At 40.0% G+C, this 19,967-nt stretch overlaps 1 protein-coding gene across 8 annotated transcripts in view; it reads left to right on the forward strand.

The window, feature by feature from the left end:
- Nucleotides 1-19,967, forward strand: part of CIT (citron rho-interacting serine/threonine kinase) — a 68,932-nt gene that overhangs the window by 40,213 nt on the left and 8,752 nt on the right. For 5 of the 8 annotated variants that reach the window (XM_042053891.1, XM_042053894.1, XM_042053898.1 and 2 more), the window contains 18 exons: nt 658-855; nt 3,026-3,079; nt 9,686-9,883; nt 10,339-10,532; nt 11,030-11,165; nt 11,549-11,653; nt 12,867-13,007; nt 13,186-13,293; nt 13,986-14,148; nt 14,397-14,561; nt 14,667-14,804; nt 15,059-15,239; nt 15,470-15,561; nt 15,853-15,957; nt 16,810-16,979; nt 17,942-18,022; nt 18,221-18,356; nt 19,559-19,698. In XM_042053891.1, the coding sequence (XP_041909825.1) occupies nt 658-855; nt 3,026-3,079; nt 9,686-9,883; nt 10,339-10,532; nt 11,030-11,165; nt 11,549-11,653; nt 12,867-13,007; nt 13,186-13,293; nt 13,986-14,148; nt 14,397-14,561; nt 14,667-14,804; nt 15,059-15,239; nt 15,470-15,561; nt 15,853-15,957; nt 16,810-16,979; nt 17,942-18,022; nt 18,221-18,356; nt 19,559-19,698 (2,505 nt within the window). The remainder of the gene's footprint in view (nt 1-657; nt 856-3,025; nt 3,080-9,685; nt 9,884-10,338; nt 10,533-11,029; nt 11,166-11,548; nt 11,654-12,866; nt 13,008-13,185; nt 13,294-13,985; nt 14,149-14,396; nt 14,562-14,666; nt 14,805-15,058; nt 15,240-15,469; nt 15,562-15,852; nt 15,958-16,809; nt 16,980-17,941; nt 18,023-18,220; nt 18,357-19,558; nt 19,699-19,967) is intronic. The other 3 variants (XM_042053896.1, XM_042053895.1, XM_042053897.1) reach the window with 2 other exon arrangements.

Here is a 19,967-nt window from a genome sequence, read left to right on the forward strand (position 1 = left end):
TTTGGCCAGAGCTGACTGTAAGGTTTCTGTCAGCCTTGTCACACATCTCCAGCACAACCGACAGATTCCCTTGGGATAGCAGGGAGCCTGAAGAAGGTGCTAAGGTTTGGAGTTGATTCTGAACACTGAGATCTGTTCTAGTTGTTAATTTCTTATCCATAGAGTGACATGTTTATCCTGTGTGTGCTGCAAGAAAACCTTCATCAGAAGCCATTCAGGTAAACCCCGAGGCAGATAAGCTGGTGGGTTTCTTTAAAAGGAATCTGAAGGGAAGACAAAGTATGAAAGTCAATTACAAAATGTATGTAATGTATGCCAAATAAAGATCTTTAGAAACTCTTAGTTTCACTGAAGAAAGTTCATCACAAATTACTTCAACATTTTATATCAGTGTTTGATATGTTTGAGTTACAGCTGGAACTATTCTTGTGCCCTTCTTGTTTCAAAATGCCAGGTTGCTTTTCCCAAGAAACCCAGTAGATTTTACGGAGTAGACAAAGCTGTGTCCTTCGTTTCTCAGTGCCTTAAGCAATCTGTCAGGGTGTGATTTTGGGAATAGATATGGCAATGGCATCCTAAAGTGGGCTCTGAAATGAGACTACATTGCCTGTCACATCTTTGTAATTTACATTTGGATACTATTTTGTCTTTCTTCAGGTCAGTCTAGAGCATGAAGAACAAAAGCTGGAGCTCAAAAGGCAGCTGACAGAGCTGCAGCTGACCCTGCAGGAGCGGGAATCCCAGATCACTGGGCTGCAGGCTGCACGGACAGCCCTGGAGAACCAGCTCCGTGAGGCCAAGACTGAGCTGGAGGAGACAACAGCTGAGGCAGAGGAGGAGATTCAAGCCCTCACGGTGAGCCCTGAAACTTGTCCTGTGAGCTGCAGATACACATAGAATTATGTAGGCGCATGTTTCATAAAGAGGTTAAAAGGAAGTTATATGATTTAATTTTTAATTTTCAGAAATGGATATGAATTGTGCCTTTTGTTGATAGAGGCGTGAATAGCTAAAATGTCAAATTTTACCTTTAACCATATGGATACTTCCTGGTAATGGTTCATTGCTGCCAAAACTGACTGATGGCTTGTGGGAGCATTATTACTTTTGTTTTGAGGTGAAAGTTGCATCCGAAATTGGTATTGTTTATAGGAGTTTAACTCTGTGATTTACTTATTTAAATAGTAGCTCATGAGTTTGAAAGTACTTGATGGTCATAAATGTTTTGATGATTTTTTTTTTTTTTCCTATCAGTTACCCTGCTTTGAGGATACTTATTCAGGGGAAAAAAAACCCCACCAAATTGCTGGGGAGAGTGTTCTAACACATAATTTTATTCCAATGCTTGTTTTATTAAAAATTGTCATGTGTGCTTTGCAGTCTGGTGAGGTGTATGAGTGATAGAAAGGGAAAAAAAAGTTCAAGTCCTGCCACCCTCTTCCACCCCAACCTCCTGTAAATGGAGTTCTAGATTATATGCTGCTGGTTGCTGTCTCTTGAGCACAAAAAGATGCTTTCAAACTGTTTGATTCTAAGAAATATTTCCGTCACAAAAGATTCCCAAGGTTATGGGGTAGAGTTTGACCCGCTACCAGCTAACACCCCCTTGAGCAGCAGCCTTTAATGGCCTTCAAATCCTGTGATTTGGAAGTGTTGAAAACTGTGCATTCGTGCTCCAGTGACATTTAATCAAAGAACTGTTCCGAATATTGCTGCCATTGCTGGTTTTTGGAAGGGGAGGTGGGCTCAGCTGACATGGGTGCTGATGCTTTGGGTAGATGAATGGCAGAACCATTCCCTCAGTTCTGAAGTGGGCACAGGCTGGGCAAGTGCAGCAACAGCATCAAGGCCTAAGAATAACTGAATAGAAATGGCACTGGGTTCCTTTTGCTCAGAACTGAGGCAGTCCCTTCCCAGCTGAAAGCTTTGCATAACAACCAATATCACTGCCAGGGGCTGGCAATGCGCTTGAGATCTTTACCCAGCAGTAAAATAGATGAATATTTGTGACCTGTGTTCACTCAGTTATTGCTCCAGTTAATGGGGCAAACTGGTAGTGCTGGACCAGCTGCTGTAAGACAGTCCAGCTTAGTGGGCTTGGGACTATTCCTGTCATGGAGTTTTTCACAAGCTTTTATTTCTCACATTGCCTGTTGTGGTAAGATAGCTTTAAAGCTCCCATATTTGACTTCTGCTGAACATTTTTTTTCCTGTTTAGTCTCTTGGCTCTAAGGAAAATGTTCTGAATGAGGAAAGGTGGCTGGATGTGCTTGAGCACTAACCTTTCGTTTGTTTAATTTTCAGATAGCACATGACATTAGACACTTGTTAAATCACTTTGAATTTTGAGAGAGGCCATGAGGCTGAAACAAGAACGTTTTGCTTTGTCATGCTTTGCTTGTAAATTGGGAGATAAAATGGTACATGCAATACTGCATTCTTTAAAATGAGTGTTTGAACTTTTCTGTACTTTGGATGCTGTCCTCCAAAGAATTGATTATTATGTTTTATCACTGCTTTTTAGAGAGGCTCGGGCTTAAATGGGGCTTAATGGTAGGATTCAGGTAGATTGGCAGAGCTGTTTGGGGTAGCTTGCATTATACATCATTATAGTTTTTCTTTGCCAGCATTAAATTGTATGCAGTATTTATTTTCTATGAAACACCAATCTGGATATGGAAGTAAAACCAACTCAAATTAAAATGTCAAGAATGTAAAAACTTAACATGAGATCAACAAGTCTTCTGGTGACCATTTCAGATGGAACCTGTTACATAATTCCATTCTTGAGCTTGTACATTTTCCTAAAGCAGTTCCAGAGTTGGGAGCATAAGTGCATTTTGATTAAGTAGGATGGGACTTTTGCTAACCAGTTCTTTGCCACTGCAAGGTGCTTTCATAGCCTGCAGCATCTGCCTTGAAACTTTGCTTGCCAGTAGGTTGTTCTGCAGTTTGTTTAGCAACAGCTGTTGGATTCGAATTCTAATGTATGAAAAATTGATGATTAACTTCTTACCTCCTTTAGGCACATAGAGATGAAATCCAGCGTAAATTTGAAGCCCTTCGTAATAGCTGCACAGTGAGTATTAAATACAGATCATTGAATTATTTTGAAATTAAGGATAATGAAACAAACAATTTCCTCATTTAATCCTTGATGACACTGGTTCCTAATGTGGACTTTTGGCTTCAAGGTGCTAGTAGGAGCTGGATGGATTGGATTTCTTTTAGGTTTCAGGTAAACCTCAATTTTGAGGTTTTAGTCTGATCATGAAATTGTCATTATTCTTCTTTTTGGAGAAGAAAGTAAATTAAAATATCTCATTGCAGTGCAGCTAATAAGAATGGTGTAGCAGCTGCAAAAAATGACTGTAGGTGAAGATCTTTTCTGCTCACAAGAAGAAAAGATCTACCTGTCCAAATGCTGAGCTGCATTGTAGATCTAGGCCAGAGTGGGTTTTAAGTAGGACTTTTCTGGTCTCTTCAAACAGTGTTCATGTTAAGGTTCCAAATAATGCATTGACACACAGCAGAGAGAACTCCAGGATCTGAATTTTTACCTTCTGTTGTTTGAGATCTTTGACAGGTTTTCAGATTTATTTCATCAGTCCAGGACAGATGTCCAAGGGCTTTGTCTATCCAGAGGGATTCTTGCAGTTTAACACTATCTTCACACTTGCTTTTGGTGGCTAGTGGAGAGTATCTGCCTTCCAGTGACATGAATTATACAAGTGTTGGATAAGGACCACAGTCCTCTAGGTCAGCAGTGATTATAAATTATTCTGGGCTTTTTCTCTCTAGCCCACACTGTAAGCAGGGCTTAATTGCTAGGACTTTTTATCTTTATTGTTTCTCTGCTTCCAGTGATTTCCTCAAATGTAATTTTTCATACTGTAGAAGTAAGTCTCTAATGTATAAATTTTCATCTTTTAAAATACCTTCTCAGCATGGGAGTCATTCTGTTTTCCTCTCTTGCTCTTTAGCACTAAGCAAGGGACTTCTTCTGGTCATAGAATATCTCCATATGAAGAAGTAAGGAAGTAGAGCTTTCCAAACTGTTTTAACCTCTGTCTAAAAGAAATCCTACACAAGAAACCTCACTTTCTGTTCCCTTCCTCATTTTCTTAGATTGAACGTTTAGCTCCCTATGTATCATCATATATCTTACATCCAGAGCTACCTTCTTTTGGTCTGTACCTTGCCCTTCATTCAGAATGATAGCTCTCTGTGAAAACACTTTTGTGATCTCCATGCAGGCAAAAACAGGTGTGGAAACTCTGTGGCTTCTGTTCACTCATTATCCAGTGACACTTCAGCTTCAAGTGTGGGGAACAAGCTCCAGCAGTGAAGAATGACCCATAACATTTCCAGAATGTCAAGAGCTTCAAAGGACTTGTAAAAGTGTTGTGCATTGTAAGCCCTTCAGTGGGATAAGTGGGATCAGACATCCTCATCAATAAGAAATTAATTAAATAGTTCCTAAATGAATAATACATGCTCATTATATACTCTCTTTCCAGCCCTGGAGAATGCATGTATAATTTAATTGACCATGGACAGATACTTTCATGTTGTGTGTTATGACTGCTCCTGGCTGTCCATCCTGCCTGAGGAATGAGGAAATCAGGGCAATCTTCTATGTCCAGTGAGGGTCAAGAAATGCTAATTACAGTGCTTTCACTAGATGTTTCAAACTAATTTTTATCTGATGGTACCAGTAGGATGCAGGCTGTGCTTTTTGGTGACCGTGTGATTCCACTTGAAGGTGATTAGAATTTACACTCCTTTTAAAATCCAACAACGCTTCAAGGGAATAATTGTAATGTGCTGCTACTTACACAGCATGATAAAGAACGGATTTATTCTTTCAGGAAGCTCTCAAGAGAGATCCTTTTTAAGCTGACACAAACTCCTTGAACTAGCCTGGCAAACTTTGGTAGGGAATTACTTTTTATTTGATTTTATTGAGAAGCCTCAAACAGCGTAAGAATTATGAAAATAAGATTAGACAGGAAAAAAATATTGAAAAATTGAATTACTTCTGTACTTTTGTGGTCTTCAAAAGATAAATAAAAATACTTAATCTACTTTCTTTGGTATTGTTCCTGTTTCTCTAGCTTCACAAAGGTCACAGCTTCTGATTGTAGAGAAGGCTGTGTCTGCTTTCCCTGTATCCTCATTGCACACTTGTTCTTCCTTTTGCCGAGGCCTCTGCCCAAGGAGGCATTTTTTTAGGTTCTCCTGTTTTGTGCTTTCTCTGTCACTCAGTTGTGCAAGAAATAATAGGATACATAATTACAACAACAATTGTAACTTGTGGTACCTGCTATACACACACATGCTCCTGGGCACACACAGAGTCGTATTTTATCACAATCTTCGCACAATGATAGCTCATCCAGCAGATCTGTGAGGGAGAAGAACTAGTTCCCTATATTTATTCTATGAAATATATAGTCCATTTGAGTGTTACAAGTATTTTCCAGGCAATCAAAGAAAGATCTAGAAATAAAAGGTGTTCTTAAACAGGAAAATTTACACATTTGTCAGTTGTTTCCAGATGCCTCTGAACTATGGCTTGTTCTCAGATCACCAAGATGTTTAAAGTTAAAAATACAACTAAGTTATCTAAATAATAATAGAATTGCTTCCAAAAGAAAACTTCCAGTAAGCAGGCAGTAAAGTCTTTAAATATTTAGCAGGAAATAGTCTTATAAAATCTTTGCACTCAGCTTAGTAAAATACTAGAGAACCACCATCTGAATCTTCTGCGACCTAGGACAGTAACACAGGGGCTGGGTGTTTTAATCCTGGGTTGGTGTGGGAAGGAGAGGAATGCAGTCTGGGCAGTGTCCTACTACTCTGCAGCTCCTAATGTCCCTCAAGATAAACCGTGATGAGTTTTTGTGTTTAAGGTGTGTTTCAAGGCACAGATGTTGTCTGACTATGGAAAGGGGAGGAAAGTGTTCTGTATTGTTGGAACAGGTAGAGATACAATCTATCTGCAGCCCTATTTGAGAGCCTGGGCCTCTCAGTGTTGGGATTTCTCTGCCTGAAAAGCTTTGTCTCAGAGAGTAGGTAAAGACAAAAGGAGTCTTATGTCTGCTCTCACTTCCCCCTCACAATAATTTGGGGCTCAGAGACAGCTTTGTCTTGTTTCCTGTTTACTTCTGACAGGTAGCTTTCTGGTAAGGATTAGTGGGGATGGGGAGGAGTGGAAATGGATAGAGCAAAACTATTAGTCTGGAATTACATTAAACTCCAAATAACACACTGCTGATAGCATCCCAAAACAGTTGCCCTTGCTGTGTCCTAGCATCTTTCTGTATGTTTGTTGGTGGCATCTGAGAACTGAGACACCTTTGTGAAGGAATAGGGTATGGAGAAGTTTGCAATCTGCAGTTACTAGTATATAAGTAAAACTCCTTTATTTTCTCCTTTTCTTCATTATTGTGCCTGTGGTTTTGATATGTGGAGCATATGTGGATTAAATTCAGTGCATTTTGTCTGGTATGCAAACCAAATCATCATGGCCCTGATTGTTTGTTGCTCTGATATTTTATTTGGTCCATGGCTGGACAGGTTTGTAGGATTGGGGTAACAGCTGTGAATCTGCTCAGTCTCACTAGAGGAATACTTTGCTTTCCTCAGACTATTCAGTGGGGAGTGAATTATGCTGGATATGGTCCCTTCTACTGAGGAGCCGTTATGCTTGGATTGCTCTGCAGCATTTAAAAATGAGATACAATCCTCTGCATCAGTATAAAATAAGCTGTGTGCTTAGATGTGGTGTGCAGTGAACAATTTGTGTAGTTAGATGATATCTCTGTTTTATGGATTACTTGTGATGAAGATGTACATGAATAGAAAATTCCAGTTGCTCTGTGCATGGTGATACAGTGGCTGTCTAGATGGTCTAGAATTGCTTTTCCAAGGTTTCAAGTGTTTGGTTAATTTTATAAACTTAAAATGTGAAGATTTTTCTAATTATATTACGGGTTTCTAAAGGATATAATAGTATTTTCTTACTGACTTTCATTTAATATACTTCACATTTACCTCAGAATAGCTCAGGGTTGGTTGGTTTGTTTTGGGTTTTTTGGGGCTTTTTTTTGCCTGGGGATTTCCTTAACTGAAAAGAAAAATATCTAAAGCTATTAACTCTTTCCAGGTACAGGATTCTGGTAGAGGTTGTATGTATGTATGCCTAAGACAACATTTCCAAATAAGTGTGGGCTTTTTTTGATCTGTGTTTTCTTTTTTGTTGATCCCCAGGACAGGTATTTATATCGCACCACATCCCATTTTCCTGTGTCAGTATTACCCATTACTCTTTAGGCTTTATAGTGTTAATAAACTCTCTAATCCTGTTGGGTTATACATAGCTGTAGATAGCTATTGGATGTGTTAACAAGTATCCCCTTTCCCCATGAAAAACGGAAGATTGTACCAAGAGGAACAAATTTTCTCTTACTAAAAAATAAATTAAATCTATCAATCTAGATTACATTATATAGATTATAATATATTTGGAATTTAAGACAAGGCGTTTTGGAATTGTCAGTAAATACAGTGTTAGAAGAAGGAAAAAGATCATGTCACATCTTCTGGAACCCTTCTTTCTTAACTGCTTTGTTGTTTGTCTGAAGTTTTCCAGAAATATCCTACTAGGTAAAATGTAGCAGTGAAATATAATATGATCTGGTTTAATTTTACTTGTATTCAGGGAAAGAAGTCAAAATCTCAGAACATAGAATAAAAGGAAATGGGAGCGTAACTTCCAGCCCTTAAGGAATAAAGTCAATTTGAAATACAGCCAGTTTTAATAATTAATTAAGTAGTTGGACATATTAACTCTGCATATTACTTTATCCATTTTGTGTTTCCCCCATCTCTGCTTTCTTGTATTTCAAAACTAGCTTAATATTTTTTTAATTGACATTACTTGTACTAGTATATAAAATAGATGTGGAAGAAACCATAAATGTGTAAAGTATATCTTGAAACTGCCTAGATACATGGTGTGGTTAAACATAAAATTAAAACAAGTGGAAGAAAAAGTGAGTTTCATATCTGGCAGTTAGTAGAGATCTCAGCTGTTGTGAGAGCAGTAGGTGAAACACTGTAAAAACAAATGTTCTTTTGCTCCTTCTTGTTTGTATAAACATATCTAAGTTCTTATTTCTGTAGCAATATAGGCACTAACATGTCCTTATGACACAGGCTGCCCTCTCTGAAAGCTTGATGCAAACAATGCAGAACAAAATGTGTGTTTTGAACAAGGCAGTGAGAGTGCTCAGAAACAAACACATTTTCAGATTTCTTTAGAAATGTTGTGTTCTGAAGTGTGAATTGTCTTGATTTGACCCTGAACATATGGGTGGTAGGAACTCCCCTTCACCCAGCAGGGAGTAATGGCTTTTTCTGCTCACAGTTTAAAAACCAAATACTGTTAATTTAGCTCTAGGAGAGGCATGTTAAAAGGCTGCCAAAATATGCGTTACGGATTCTTCAAAAAGAAATGGTTGTCATCTTTCCAGAGAGCTGAGAAGAGCCATGTGCTCTATCCTCTACTGCTTTAGATATTTAAGTCCTTGGCTAGTGTAGGAAATTGGAACATTTAAATTTGAATGTGTGGCCAACTGTGCTCTGAGATTTTTTTTTTTCCCCATTTAATGAAGTATCCTATTCACTTTTCTTTGACATCCAGGTAAAAGAGCCTCTAGAACATATTTTTAAGGGTTGAATGTGAATTGTATAGAGTTTACCAGTTTCTGAAATTCTTTATATTAAGCTGATTTCAAGATTATACTGAGGTTTCTTTCTCTTCTGTTGTGGTGATATTGGTTTTGAGTTAGGAGGAGGTACATATTCATCCACCCAGTGTTCAGGCCTTTCATTCATAAAAACCAACTATGAAAATGGCCCACTGTTGTTTATATTTGTCTTTAAATTGGAGGGGACTGTGGTTTAAAGCATTTAGTGTAATGCTCTTCTGATTAAACAAATACATGCTCCCATTTTGGCAAAGACCTTGTTGAGTTTTTGCTTTTCACTGATTTTCTGTGTTGTGTTCCCACACTGGTTTCTTCCCTCATGTGTCCCCAGCTGCCATCCATAACACTGTTACTTTCATAGAATGCATTTCTTAATATTTTTCTGCCTTTCCTGGTTACACCCAGTGTTACATGTAATAATATAAGCAATTCCCAGGGATATCCATCAGGTTGCACTGCCTCCATTGCACCTCTTGGTCTGTTTTCTTCAATACCACACTTTGAAAGCCTTTCTGAGACTAATTAGCCCCATTGTGCTTAGGGGAGATTGAGGCAAAAAAAGGTAAAGTGCTTTGGCAAAAGGTCTCTGTAAGTCAGCAGCAGAGCTGAGAATCCAGTCAGAACTCCTGGCTCCCAATCCAGTGCTTTAGCTATGATAGGTCTCTCAAATAATAAATTACATTGCAGCATATTTATGCTCTGAACCAGATTTTAAAAAAGCTGTTTTCTCTAGGACACAAAACTCTACTCCTAATCCAAGCACATTCCTATGCACAAATATCTACCACTATAATACTGCTTTTGTTTAAATTAGAAAGAATGTAAAAGCTTGGCAATAAGTAATTCTGTGTGAGAACACTTTTTCAAAAACCTGTGCTCACTCACAAGTAATTTATTTTTATTTCTAGGTGATTTCAGATTTGGAAGAGCAGCTGAACCAGCTCACTGAAGACAATGCAGAGCTGAACAACCAGAATTTCTTCCTGTCCAAACAACTCGACGAGGCCTCAGGGGCCAGTGACGAGGTTGTCCAGTTGCGGAGTGAAGTTGATCATCTCCGCCGAGAGATAACTGAGAGGGAGATGCAGCTGACCAGCCAGAAACAAGTAAGGCTCTCTAAGCCTAAGTCAGGAGCTTTTTGGGGGAGCTGGCAAAAATTCCTTTTACATCTGGAAACTCATAACATATGGTGATGCTGCTGGGGGCAGTGGCACTTAAGCCTTCCTTCCCAGGGCAGTTGAGTGAATGGAAACATTTGGTATTTCCCATCATGTTTTTACACAATTTTATTTAGAAATCTTGCACTCTGAAGGCATTGTAATTTAGAATTACTCATTTTAATTTTGTGACTCTGGAAATCTCAAAATGTTCATAATGAGATTGACCTGACATTATCGGCGATCACAAGTGAATGTACGGGAGCCTTGAAGTAAACAGGCTGTGATTTCCCAGCTCCTGTTTGCCGCCGATTTGCATGTACTGTAATTGAAATAGTAAGGCTGAAGCTGAAAGTGCACGCTTGATGTGGGATGTGAGAATTGATAGGAGGATTTATTTTTAGACTATGGAGGCCTTGAAGACAACATGCACGATGCTGGAAGAACAAGTAATGGACTTGGAGGCCCTGAATGATGAACTCCTGGAGAAAGAGCGCCAGTGGGAAGCATGGAGAAATGTTCTAGGGGATGAGAAGTCCCAGTTTGAATGTCGAGTTAGAGAGTTGCAGAGGATGCTGGATACTGAGAAACAGAGCAGGTCTCTCTCCCTTCCTTCCCTTTTATTAACTTTTATGAAAATGCTCTATAGAAGCTAGTACAAAAATTATATTTAGCATAGGATATGGGAGTTGGAGCTAAATATAAAATCTTGTGAGGTAGTTCTAAAAATGGTTTATTAGTTAATAGTCATCTCTGATATTGTTCCTTTTGTTTCTGTGCAAGTGAACAATTCAATGGGAGTGGTATTTGTAATTTATAAAATGTCTTGATTTATTATCTTCTATTTTATTTTATGGAAAAATAGTCTTTGCTCCTGACTGTTCCTGTGGGGTCTTGAAATTTTTAAGGTTGTAGTTCTAGCAGGGGCAGGAACAGGGTTATATAATATAAAAGTGTTGCAGCAAACAGTCTGGCTTTCTAAAGAAACATCTTGAATTTGAGGCAACCTATGAAAGAGTTATTGATGCTACTGCCTGCTAGGGAGAGGTCAAGCCTGAAAGGAGTTAGGTAACATTATTTTCCATTTTAATGCAGAGTGAGAGCAGATCAGCGTATTACTGAGTCTCGCCAGGTGGTAGAACTGGCTGTCAAGGAACACAAGGCAGAGATTCTGGCCCTGCAGCAAGCACTCAAGGAACAAAAACTCAAAGCAGAGAGCCTTTCTGATAAGGTAAGTAACTTTCAATCCTAGACTTTCATAATTAGATGAAATACTTTTCCAGTGATACTACTTTTAGAAATGTGGCATTGAGCAGCTTTTTTCAAGATATAGAGACAAATTAAAAAGACTGGAGGGCATAGAACAGAATTCTATCTTCAAGCCAAAGACCTCAGATTTTCTTTGAAAAAGACTAAAGCAGACAGCAGCCTATGATGCCTGGTATGAAGTCCTTCTTGGTATCTGCATTTCAACAAGCCAAAATGTCTTTTGGCTGGTTTTTCCCCAGCAACCAAAGGCTCATTTGTCTTTAGCATGTTCTTGGTGAAGTTGGATTTTAAGACTGTGGAACTATATTTGTTAGTGTTCCGTGTTATTCTGACCCTCTTTCCCAGCTCAATGACCTGGAGAAGAAGCATGCCATGCTGGAGATGAACGCCCGCAGTTTACAGCAGAAGCTTGAGACAGAAAGGGAGCTCAAGCAGAGGCTTCTGGAGGAGGTAACCTTGGAGATTCATGTTAGAACTTCAGAAGGTTCCACATCTTGAGGAGGGGAGGTTGTGTGAATAAGAGTTACACATCCATCATTCTCTTCTATATAACTGGGGAAATTAATCAAGTTGAGGGAGTTGTTTTTACTTAAAACTTTGCGAAGTGTATGGCCATGTCAGGGAGCAGTAAAAGTGAACTGCTCCTCAGGGGCAGGTGAGCTGGGAGCCAAAGGGGAAAGCATGCCAGGCAAGGACAGGACCTTGCAGCCTGCAGGCTCAGACCACAGTACCTGAAGATTTGGTGAAGGTACCAGTGATCATTATAGAAGCCTCTAACAACGAGGCACATCTTAGGTCAGGTCTGCAAGGCCAGGTCTGTGCCCAGGCACAGCTCTGACCAGGCCAAGTGTAAGGGCCATAGCTTAAAACCAGCTCTGGAGCCAACATGCTGAGGATGCACACCTGGAGGCCACAGGTGAGACTTCTCACAGCTCTTTTCATCATTAATTTGGGTCACAGGAGTTGGATCCAAGGTCACACACCTGCACCATATCAGGAAGTAATTGAATGCAGGCCACCAGTTCTGGGTGGTGGGGCAAGAGGCTCCAGAGGTGGATTTTGGGGGTAATTATGGACAATTAGGGCAATTAAAGCCTTTATTCTTGGGGTACTACTAACAGCTCACCCACTCCTTTATGCATCACCAGGAAAGATTTCTGGCTCTTGCTGTGTAACATAGGAGCGTTCATGGTTTTCCTAGTCAGGGACTTTCTTGTCAAGAAAGTGCAAATCCTAAAAGAATTAGGAATATTTTGTCATGTGCCCTCTTCTGGTGTTAATTGGAGACGAAGATGTAAACAGCTGGCCATTATTTTCCTTATCTTATGTGACTATGACTGTCCTGGTCTATAGTAAAGATTACCGTTTTAATTTATTTTTACAAAGCACTGAGATGGCTTCTGGTGGTTGTACAGAGAGAGCTTGAGAAAATGGTGTTGCTGCAGATTAACATAAATACACAGAAATGCTTGTCTAGTCATAATGCATTCTGAAAGGAATCTTCTACAATATTGTAATTTCCCATCTTTTGAAGAGTTGTGTGTTTATTTATAAGTTCTGCAATGATGATTATTTTACAAGGAGTGATAACATTTAATAGCTTTTACTTACAAACAAGAAGACAACAAACCTAAAACACTGGCTTTTGTTTTGCTTTTAACAGCAGGCAAAGCTGCAGCAGCAAATGGATCTGCAGAAAAATCACATCTTCCGCCTGACTCAAGGTCTGCAGGAGGCTCTGGACCGAGCAGATCTTCTGAAGACTGAAAGAAGTGACCTGGAGTATCAGCTGGAAAACATTCAGGTGAGGGTGAGGAAGCAGGGCAGCACTCTGCCTCATTCCCTGTGAGGCTCTAGGATGTGATTGACAGTTTCTGTGTGACACTTTCCTTACAGTATTTTTTAGCTCTGTTTTGCTATCAAGTTATTAGTTTGTTTCTTCTGTTAAGATGAAATTTCTTACATCTGTGTGTGATTCACAGGTTCTCTATTCCCATGAAAAAGTGAAAATGGAGGGCACTATTTCTCAGCAAACTAAACTCATTGATTTCCTGCAGGCAAAGATGGACCAACCAGCAAAAAAGAAAAAGGTGGGTGAAGAAGGTTTGAGAGGAATGGAATTAAATGGTTTTGTAATTAGTTATGTGCTGTGTATTCTTAATATTCTGTTTTATCTTTCTTTGTGTAACAAAATGTTGTCCTCATTTAAGACCATTCTGAGTTGTTGAACACAAACTTTGCTAGGCAGAATGTGTTCTTTGTGGCTTTTCTGGTATTTTGTTATTCCTACAGCACTTAGGTTACAACCCAGTAGCTACACTTCAGTGAGGCTGTAGGAATACAGAATTTTAAGCATGTTTTTTTAAATGGTAAGTATGTATATGTGTATGAACCTATCGTGTATCTAGAGTGGTTGTCCTGTAGTCACAGCATAGGACTGATTAGTCAGGCGATGTGACTTGTGTCACATCTTTGTCATAAGCTCTTCTGTCATTTTGAATGAAGTAATTTAATTTTAACCACATATTTTGAGATCCTTTGTTTAGATGCTTTCGGAAACTCCAGATGTGAGTACTAACAGGTAATGTATGTCCCTCTTTAAATTAATCCGTATCTTGGCATTTTTCTCTCCAGTGCCAATATGAACTAAAAATCCATCCTTACTCATAACAGAATTGCCATTAGGCCCTCTGGCCAGACTGCCACTAGCTAGTGTCACTTTGCCTAGTTTAAGCCATCTCTTGCTAGGAGTTAGGAGTTGTCTGTGTGTTTCTGTTGCTAGGGCCTGTTTAGTCGGCGGAAAGAGGACCCTTCTTTACCCACACAGGTTCCCCTGCAATACAATGAGCTGAAAGTGGCACTGGAGAAGGAGAAGGCTCGTTCTGCTGAGCTGGAGGAGGCTCTACAGAAAACACGCATTGAACTCAGATCTGCTCGTGAAGAAGGTAGGGGTTTACAGAAAAGGTGAATCTGGAAGGAGGCACACAATTTTGGTCTGAAAAATGTGCCTTCAATTGTGTGCCACTCTATCAGTAACATATATGTTGTTTAATTATTACTACTTCTGTGAAGTTACAATAAGGCTACACTTCATTCTGTGGGCTGTAGCTGCTGACTGGTCACACAGAGCCCTGCTAGGAACCAGGGTGCCATGTTGGTTATGTTAACCAGTGGCATTTGTCTTGTCTGTTAGCTGCTCATCGGAAAATATCCGACCACCCTCACCCCTCCACCCCAGCCACAGCCAGGCAGCAGATCATCATGTCTGCCATGGTCCGCTCCCCAGAGCACCAGCCCACACCCATCAGTCTGCTGGCTCCACCCTCCAGCCGCAGGAAGGAATCCTCCACGCCAGAGGGTAGGCTCCTGCTCAGCTCTTGGTAGTGTTTTTCTATCCATGTCAATGCCATCTCTTTATTTATTTTTTTTTTTTACCCTGCTGATGAGTTTTGTCCCTTGGCAGAGTACAGCCGGCGTCTGAAAGAGCGAATGCACCACAACATCCCCCATCGCTTCAATGTGGGGCTGAACATGAGGGCGACCAAGTGCGCCGTGTGCCTGGACACGGTGCACTTCGGCAGACAGGCCTCCAAGTGTCTGGGTAAGAGCAAAACACAGCACAACTTAGGGGCAGGAGAAGGCATCAGCCATCTAGAACAGGGAAAGAAACGACTAAGTATGAAGACTCTGAAACTACTTGGTGCAAACATTCTACATCAGACAACATCTGATGGTTCGGAGTGGAAGGGGAACCTTGGAGAAGCTGGGATTTGTGTGTTAGAAGCTGAGGCAGCTGGGTCATGATTTTTTTTTTTTTGGTCATTTAACAGAAGATTTTTCCTGTCCTCTTGTCAGAATGCCAGGTGATGTGTCACCCAAAATGCTCAACTTGCTTACCAGCTACTTGTGGGCTGCCAGCAGAATATGCCACGCACTTCTCGGAAGCGTTCTGCCGGGATAAGATGAATTCCCCTGGCCTGCAGATGAAGGAGCCAAGCACCAGTCTGCATCTTGAAGGATGGATGAAAGTGCCAAGGTATAAACAGGAATCTTGGTGCCATGTCAGGTGCTGAAATACTTGGCCTTATATTATCCTGGCTCTTAAAATGAGTTAATTGGTATAGGCCCATTACGTGGGCATTACAATTGCCACCACCATAATTACAATTGCTACCACTGAAACTTCTCTTTTATAGGAGTTGCATGCTTGCTTTATGTAGAATACAAGCAGGAAGTCCAACATGGCTTTGTGCTTATTTTCCTCAGGAATAATAAACGTGGGCAACAGGGCTGGGACAGGAAGTATATTGTCCTGGAAGGAACCAAAGTGCTCATTTATGATGCAGAAGCAAGAGAAGGTAACTTAGAATTTCTAGCAAGGACGTATTTTTTAAATCTTCAGATATTGTTTGGTGAGTTGAGAGGCTTAAAGATTATTACTGTTTGCTATGGCTGTACCAAATTTAGCTAAATCTTCAGTGATAAGGCAACATTATTTTTTTCTAGACCCTTAGCCATTTTATTAACTGGCATGTCATAATAATCCAGCTGTGAAAACATACAGTGTGCATCCACTTCATTTTGCTATCACAGTTATTTTCTTGCTACCTGTTTGTCCATTCCTAATCTGTCTCCCCATCCTCCTGCAGCTGGACAGAGGCCTCTGGAGGAATTTGAGCTCTGCCTTCCTGATGGCGATGTAACTGTTCATGGAGCTGTAGGAGCTACTGAGCTTACCAATACAGCAAAGACAGGTGAGAATCTTACATAGATGAGGTCAAATGGATTTCATCTGCCTTGCCATCAGTTAGCCTTGTTTGGCTGAACAGAATTTTCTCCCTCAAGCTTTCATTCTGTAATGCTGTGATTTACCTCCATCTGAATTAGGGGAATAGCTCAGCACTCCAGATCTAGTTACACCCAGGCTGTTGCTTCTGTTGTGGTAAAACTGTGGTTAATATAGTCATCAACTCAAATGGAAGTAAATTTTAAGAGATTTGTAGCATAAACACTTGGTTTATTTAAATTTCTTCTCTATTAACTGTGATGTATAACTCCTGCCACCATTGTGCTCTGACCAGAAAGCCATTAACTTAGGAATGCTGTGGGGTATATACAGGCTCGTATTATGAAAAATGTTGATGTGTTGATTTGTATGTACTGAATAGAACTGATGGATAAGATTCTGTATGTCTTGACTGTTACATTAAAGGATACAGACTGTTAAAAACAAAGGTTTCCATAACCAATTTTTACAGATTTTTCTTAATCAGTACAGGGAAAACTTTAGTCAAGTGGCTGGTTTTGGTTTGGGTTTTTTTTCCCCACAATGAAATTTCTTTCTTTTTTGAATAAAAGGCAAGAAATTATTTTTGTTTAGTTAAAGACAGCCTTGTATGTATGGATTGCATACGTCCAGCTAATATTTAGGTGTAAGTAGCTAGCCTGTGCAGGACCTGTAAAGGAGAAACCAATGTGTAAATTGCCATGGTACGTCATGATAAATACAACTTCTCTCCAATGAGGCTGAAAGGTGTTGATTTTAAGTCCACTGACAATATTCCAAAAACTAATCTAAGTCTTATTCTATCTATATAACATCTCAGATGTGCCATATATCCTAAAATTGGAGTCTCATCCACACACCACTTGCTGGCCTGGTAGAACACTCTACCTGTTAGCACCCAGCTTCCCTGACAAACAGCGCTGGGTCACAGCACTGGAATCAATAGTGGCAGGTGGGAGAGTTTCCAGAGAAAAAGCTGAGGCTGATGCTGTGAGTATAAAAGTTTCATTTAATAATAAAATATTCTGGGAGGGAGCAGAGTTTTGAAAAATATTTTTTCAGCATTTGACATACTGAGGTTTAACTGAAGGTAAGTTATTGCTTCTGCCTCATAATATGAGCACCAGGAGCCAGTTCACTGTGAGACTGATGCTATGTATTACAATACCCTTCTTTAGACTTGGGGAGTGTAGTAAGAGGATCCCAAAATACCTCTGTAATTCCAGCAGGGGAAGGAAGAGCAGTTAGGACATGGTTTTAGTCCAGTCTCATAAGGTACCACATGGAATGATCAAACCTTAAAAGAAGCAAAAACTCCCTCCCCTCCCATTCTTAGAGAGTCAGAAGTTTTATGTTTCTTGTTGTGTGGGGAGGTGTGCGCTTTTTAGTTTAAGTTTTATTCCTAATAAGAGGTTAAACAGATTTGCTTAGGTTTTGGATAGCCTTTCTCATATTGTTACACTGATGACTCTCTATTTTCTGGTAAAGGGAGATTGGATTCTATGGCATTGCATAAGAGAATGTTAGCTCTGGAGGTACGAAATATGTGACTGCAGGAAATCCTCTTTTTTTCTCAGGCTCACATTCCTTTTGTCTCTGAGAAAAATACATGCTCCCACCAACATTTATACTTTTCTTTAAATCCTTCCCCTTGGAAAATTCCACTGCTCTGTTGTAGGACATTGGGGAAAATGGAAAGGATAGAGGCAACAGTGGGTTCTGTCTGAATTTTGGATAATTCTGATCAGTTCCCCTTACTGCGTTTAAGGTAGATAAAAGTTTACTAATTCTTTTGTAGGAGGCATCCCTGCAACTTTTAGCTTTCTGAGAAAAAGAAATCTGTGCCAAGCTTTTTGCTTGTCTGAAATTATGACCTCACATTGTTAAAATACTCACAGATAAAGAGATGAAGATTAACTCAACAAGAAAAACAAAATTTTTGTCATTTGCAGAAACTGCTGGGGAACTCCCTGCTGAAGCTGGAGGGTGAAGACCGTTTAGATATAAATTGCACAATGCCCTTCAGTGACCAGGTAATGGTCTTGTTCACTTGGGTCTTTCTCAGTAGTGGATAATTGATTCAGGGAAACGGTATCTTGATGGCAATATGTGTAATTATGCACTTATTTGTGGGTTTGATTTTTCTCTTCACTGCTAAAGAGTGTCATGCAAGTTGCTCTTGGAGCATTCTTTGTTCTCCTCATGTAGTGCTATTTTTTCCCCTGTTGTAGGTAGTACTGGTGGGTGCAGAAGAAGGTCTCTATGCCCTGAATGTACTGAAGAATTCCTTAACACACATCCCAGGAATGGGCGCTGTCTTCCAAATTCACCTCATCAAAGATCTGGAGAAGCTACTCATGATAGCAGGTACAGGGCTGTGTGTTCCCATTGGCTCTGCAGTGGCTTTGTGCTGCCAGGTCCTGCTTGGCTTTGGATTCATTCCAGGCTTTTGTCTGGTTTTTTATCAGCAAATTGTCAGGAATTACTTGCTGTGGTTAACAGAGTCTTGTCTGAGGCTGGCTGGCAAGGGATTATGTGTGTGAATGAAGGCTCAGTTAAACCTTCATGAGAAGGTGATTTCAGAGCTGAGGGAGGGAAGAACCAGAGACAAAACATTTCCAGGTTAGAGGTCAGTTGTCATTTTAAGTTCAATTTAAAAAGTGTTGAGCTAATGAGTGAACATCTCTTCGTAATTATTGCATAACCTTTTTAATGTAATTAACTCTTTGAGGACTGCTAGGTGATCACTGACATAGGGGCATAGGGCCAACTCTTATCCTCTCTTGCCCTGTAACAAAGCTGGGACTCCTGTCACGATTTAAGATTACTTTATGAAAGGAACACCAGCTTTAATCTCTCCATCTGTGGTTTTCCAGAGATAATCCTTCCCACACAGATGTAGGCATGCTGAACATTATCATGTATCTTCATCTGAAAGCCCAAATTATCGAAGTGTCTATATGACATTTGTAGGGAATGAAAAATAAATTCTCTCTCTTGTTCTGCTTGTTTTGTGTTTTTTTTTCCTGGTAAGGATTTAAGATGTCCATGGTTTATTTGTGTCAGGGTGGTAGAGAACAAAGCAAATCTCAACATAATGAGAAGGCTGTGTTAGTCTGTCACTGGACTTCTGAGAGGAATTGGCCTTGGGCTATAATGCAATTCATTAGGGCAGTTCTTGGAAATCCCTTACCAGTTCTGTTGGCACAGAGTGATTAAAACATCTTTTACTTGAAGAAGTTCTGAAGGGCAAAATAAAACTTCCTGGCTAATTTTGAATAGTGTCTTAATGAGGCCACAATTACTCTGTTCTGCTAACTTCAGCAACACTAATAATCTATGCAGAGAATTGCTGTTCTTCTGGTGGATTTACTGCCTGTTGTGGGGTTGGGTTTTTGTAAGTTTTCTGTTTCAGTTTGAATAGGAATAATATGGAATGAATTCTACATGGTACCTTGTGACTGTTTGCACAGTAACAGCCTGTAACAATGAGCTGCTTGTTTAGGTAAGACTTCGGTAGAGAATAGGGAGTTCTCCCTTGATGAAATGCAACCTTTTTTTGTTTCCAGGAGAAGAAAGGGCACTGTGTCTTGTTGATGTAAAGAAAGTGAAGCAGTCATTAGCCCAGTCTCACCTCCCAGCCCAGCCCGATGTCTCACCAAATGTCTTTGAGGCTGTCAAAGGATGTCACCTTTTTGCTGCTGGCAAAGTAAGTTACAGCTCCCTCGTGCCCCCTGACCACCTGTTATACTGCTCTGAGTTTAATATTAACCAAATCAGCATCTTCATTCCACTGGCAACACATCCAAGGTCTATATTCTTGTTTTGAATATTTTTCTTCAAATAAGGAGAATGTATGGGCTGAAGGGAGGCTGAGCTGGAGACAGAATGGGGGATCTGGTGCTAATGTGGAGCAATTCAGTCAGGATGCCATGATGGTATAGCCTAAACTGCTAGGTAGTAAGAAATCCAGCATAG

This window comes from Corvus kubaryi, unplaced genomic scaffold (genome assembly GCF_017639235.1).
Source record: "Corvus kubaryi isolate FWS band 111438036 unplaced genomic scaffold, C.kubaryi_AGA036_p1.0 split1-37173, whole genome shotgun sequence".
NCBI classification, from domain to species: Eukaryota; Metazoa; Chordata; class Aves; order Passeriformes; family Corvidae; genus Corvus; species Corvus kubaryi.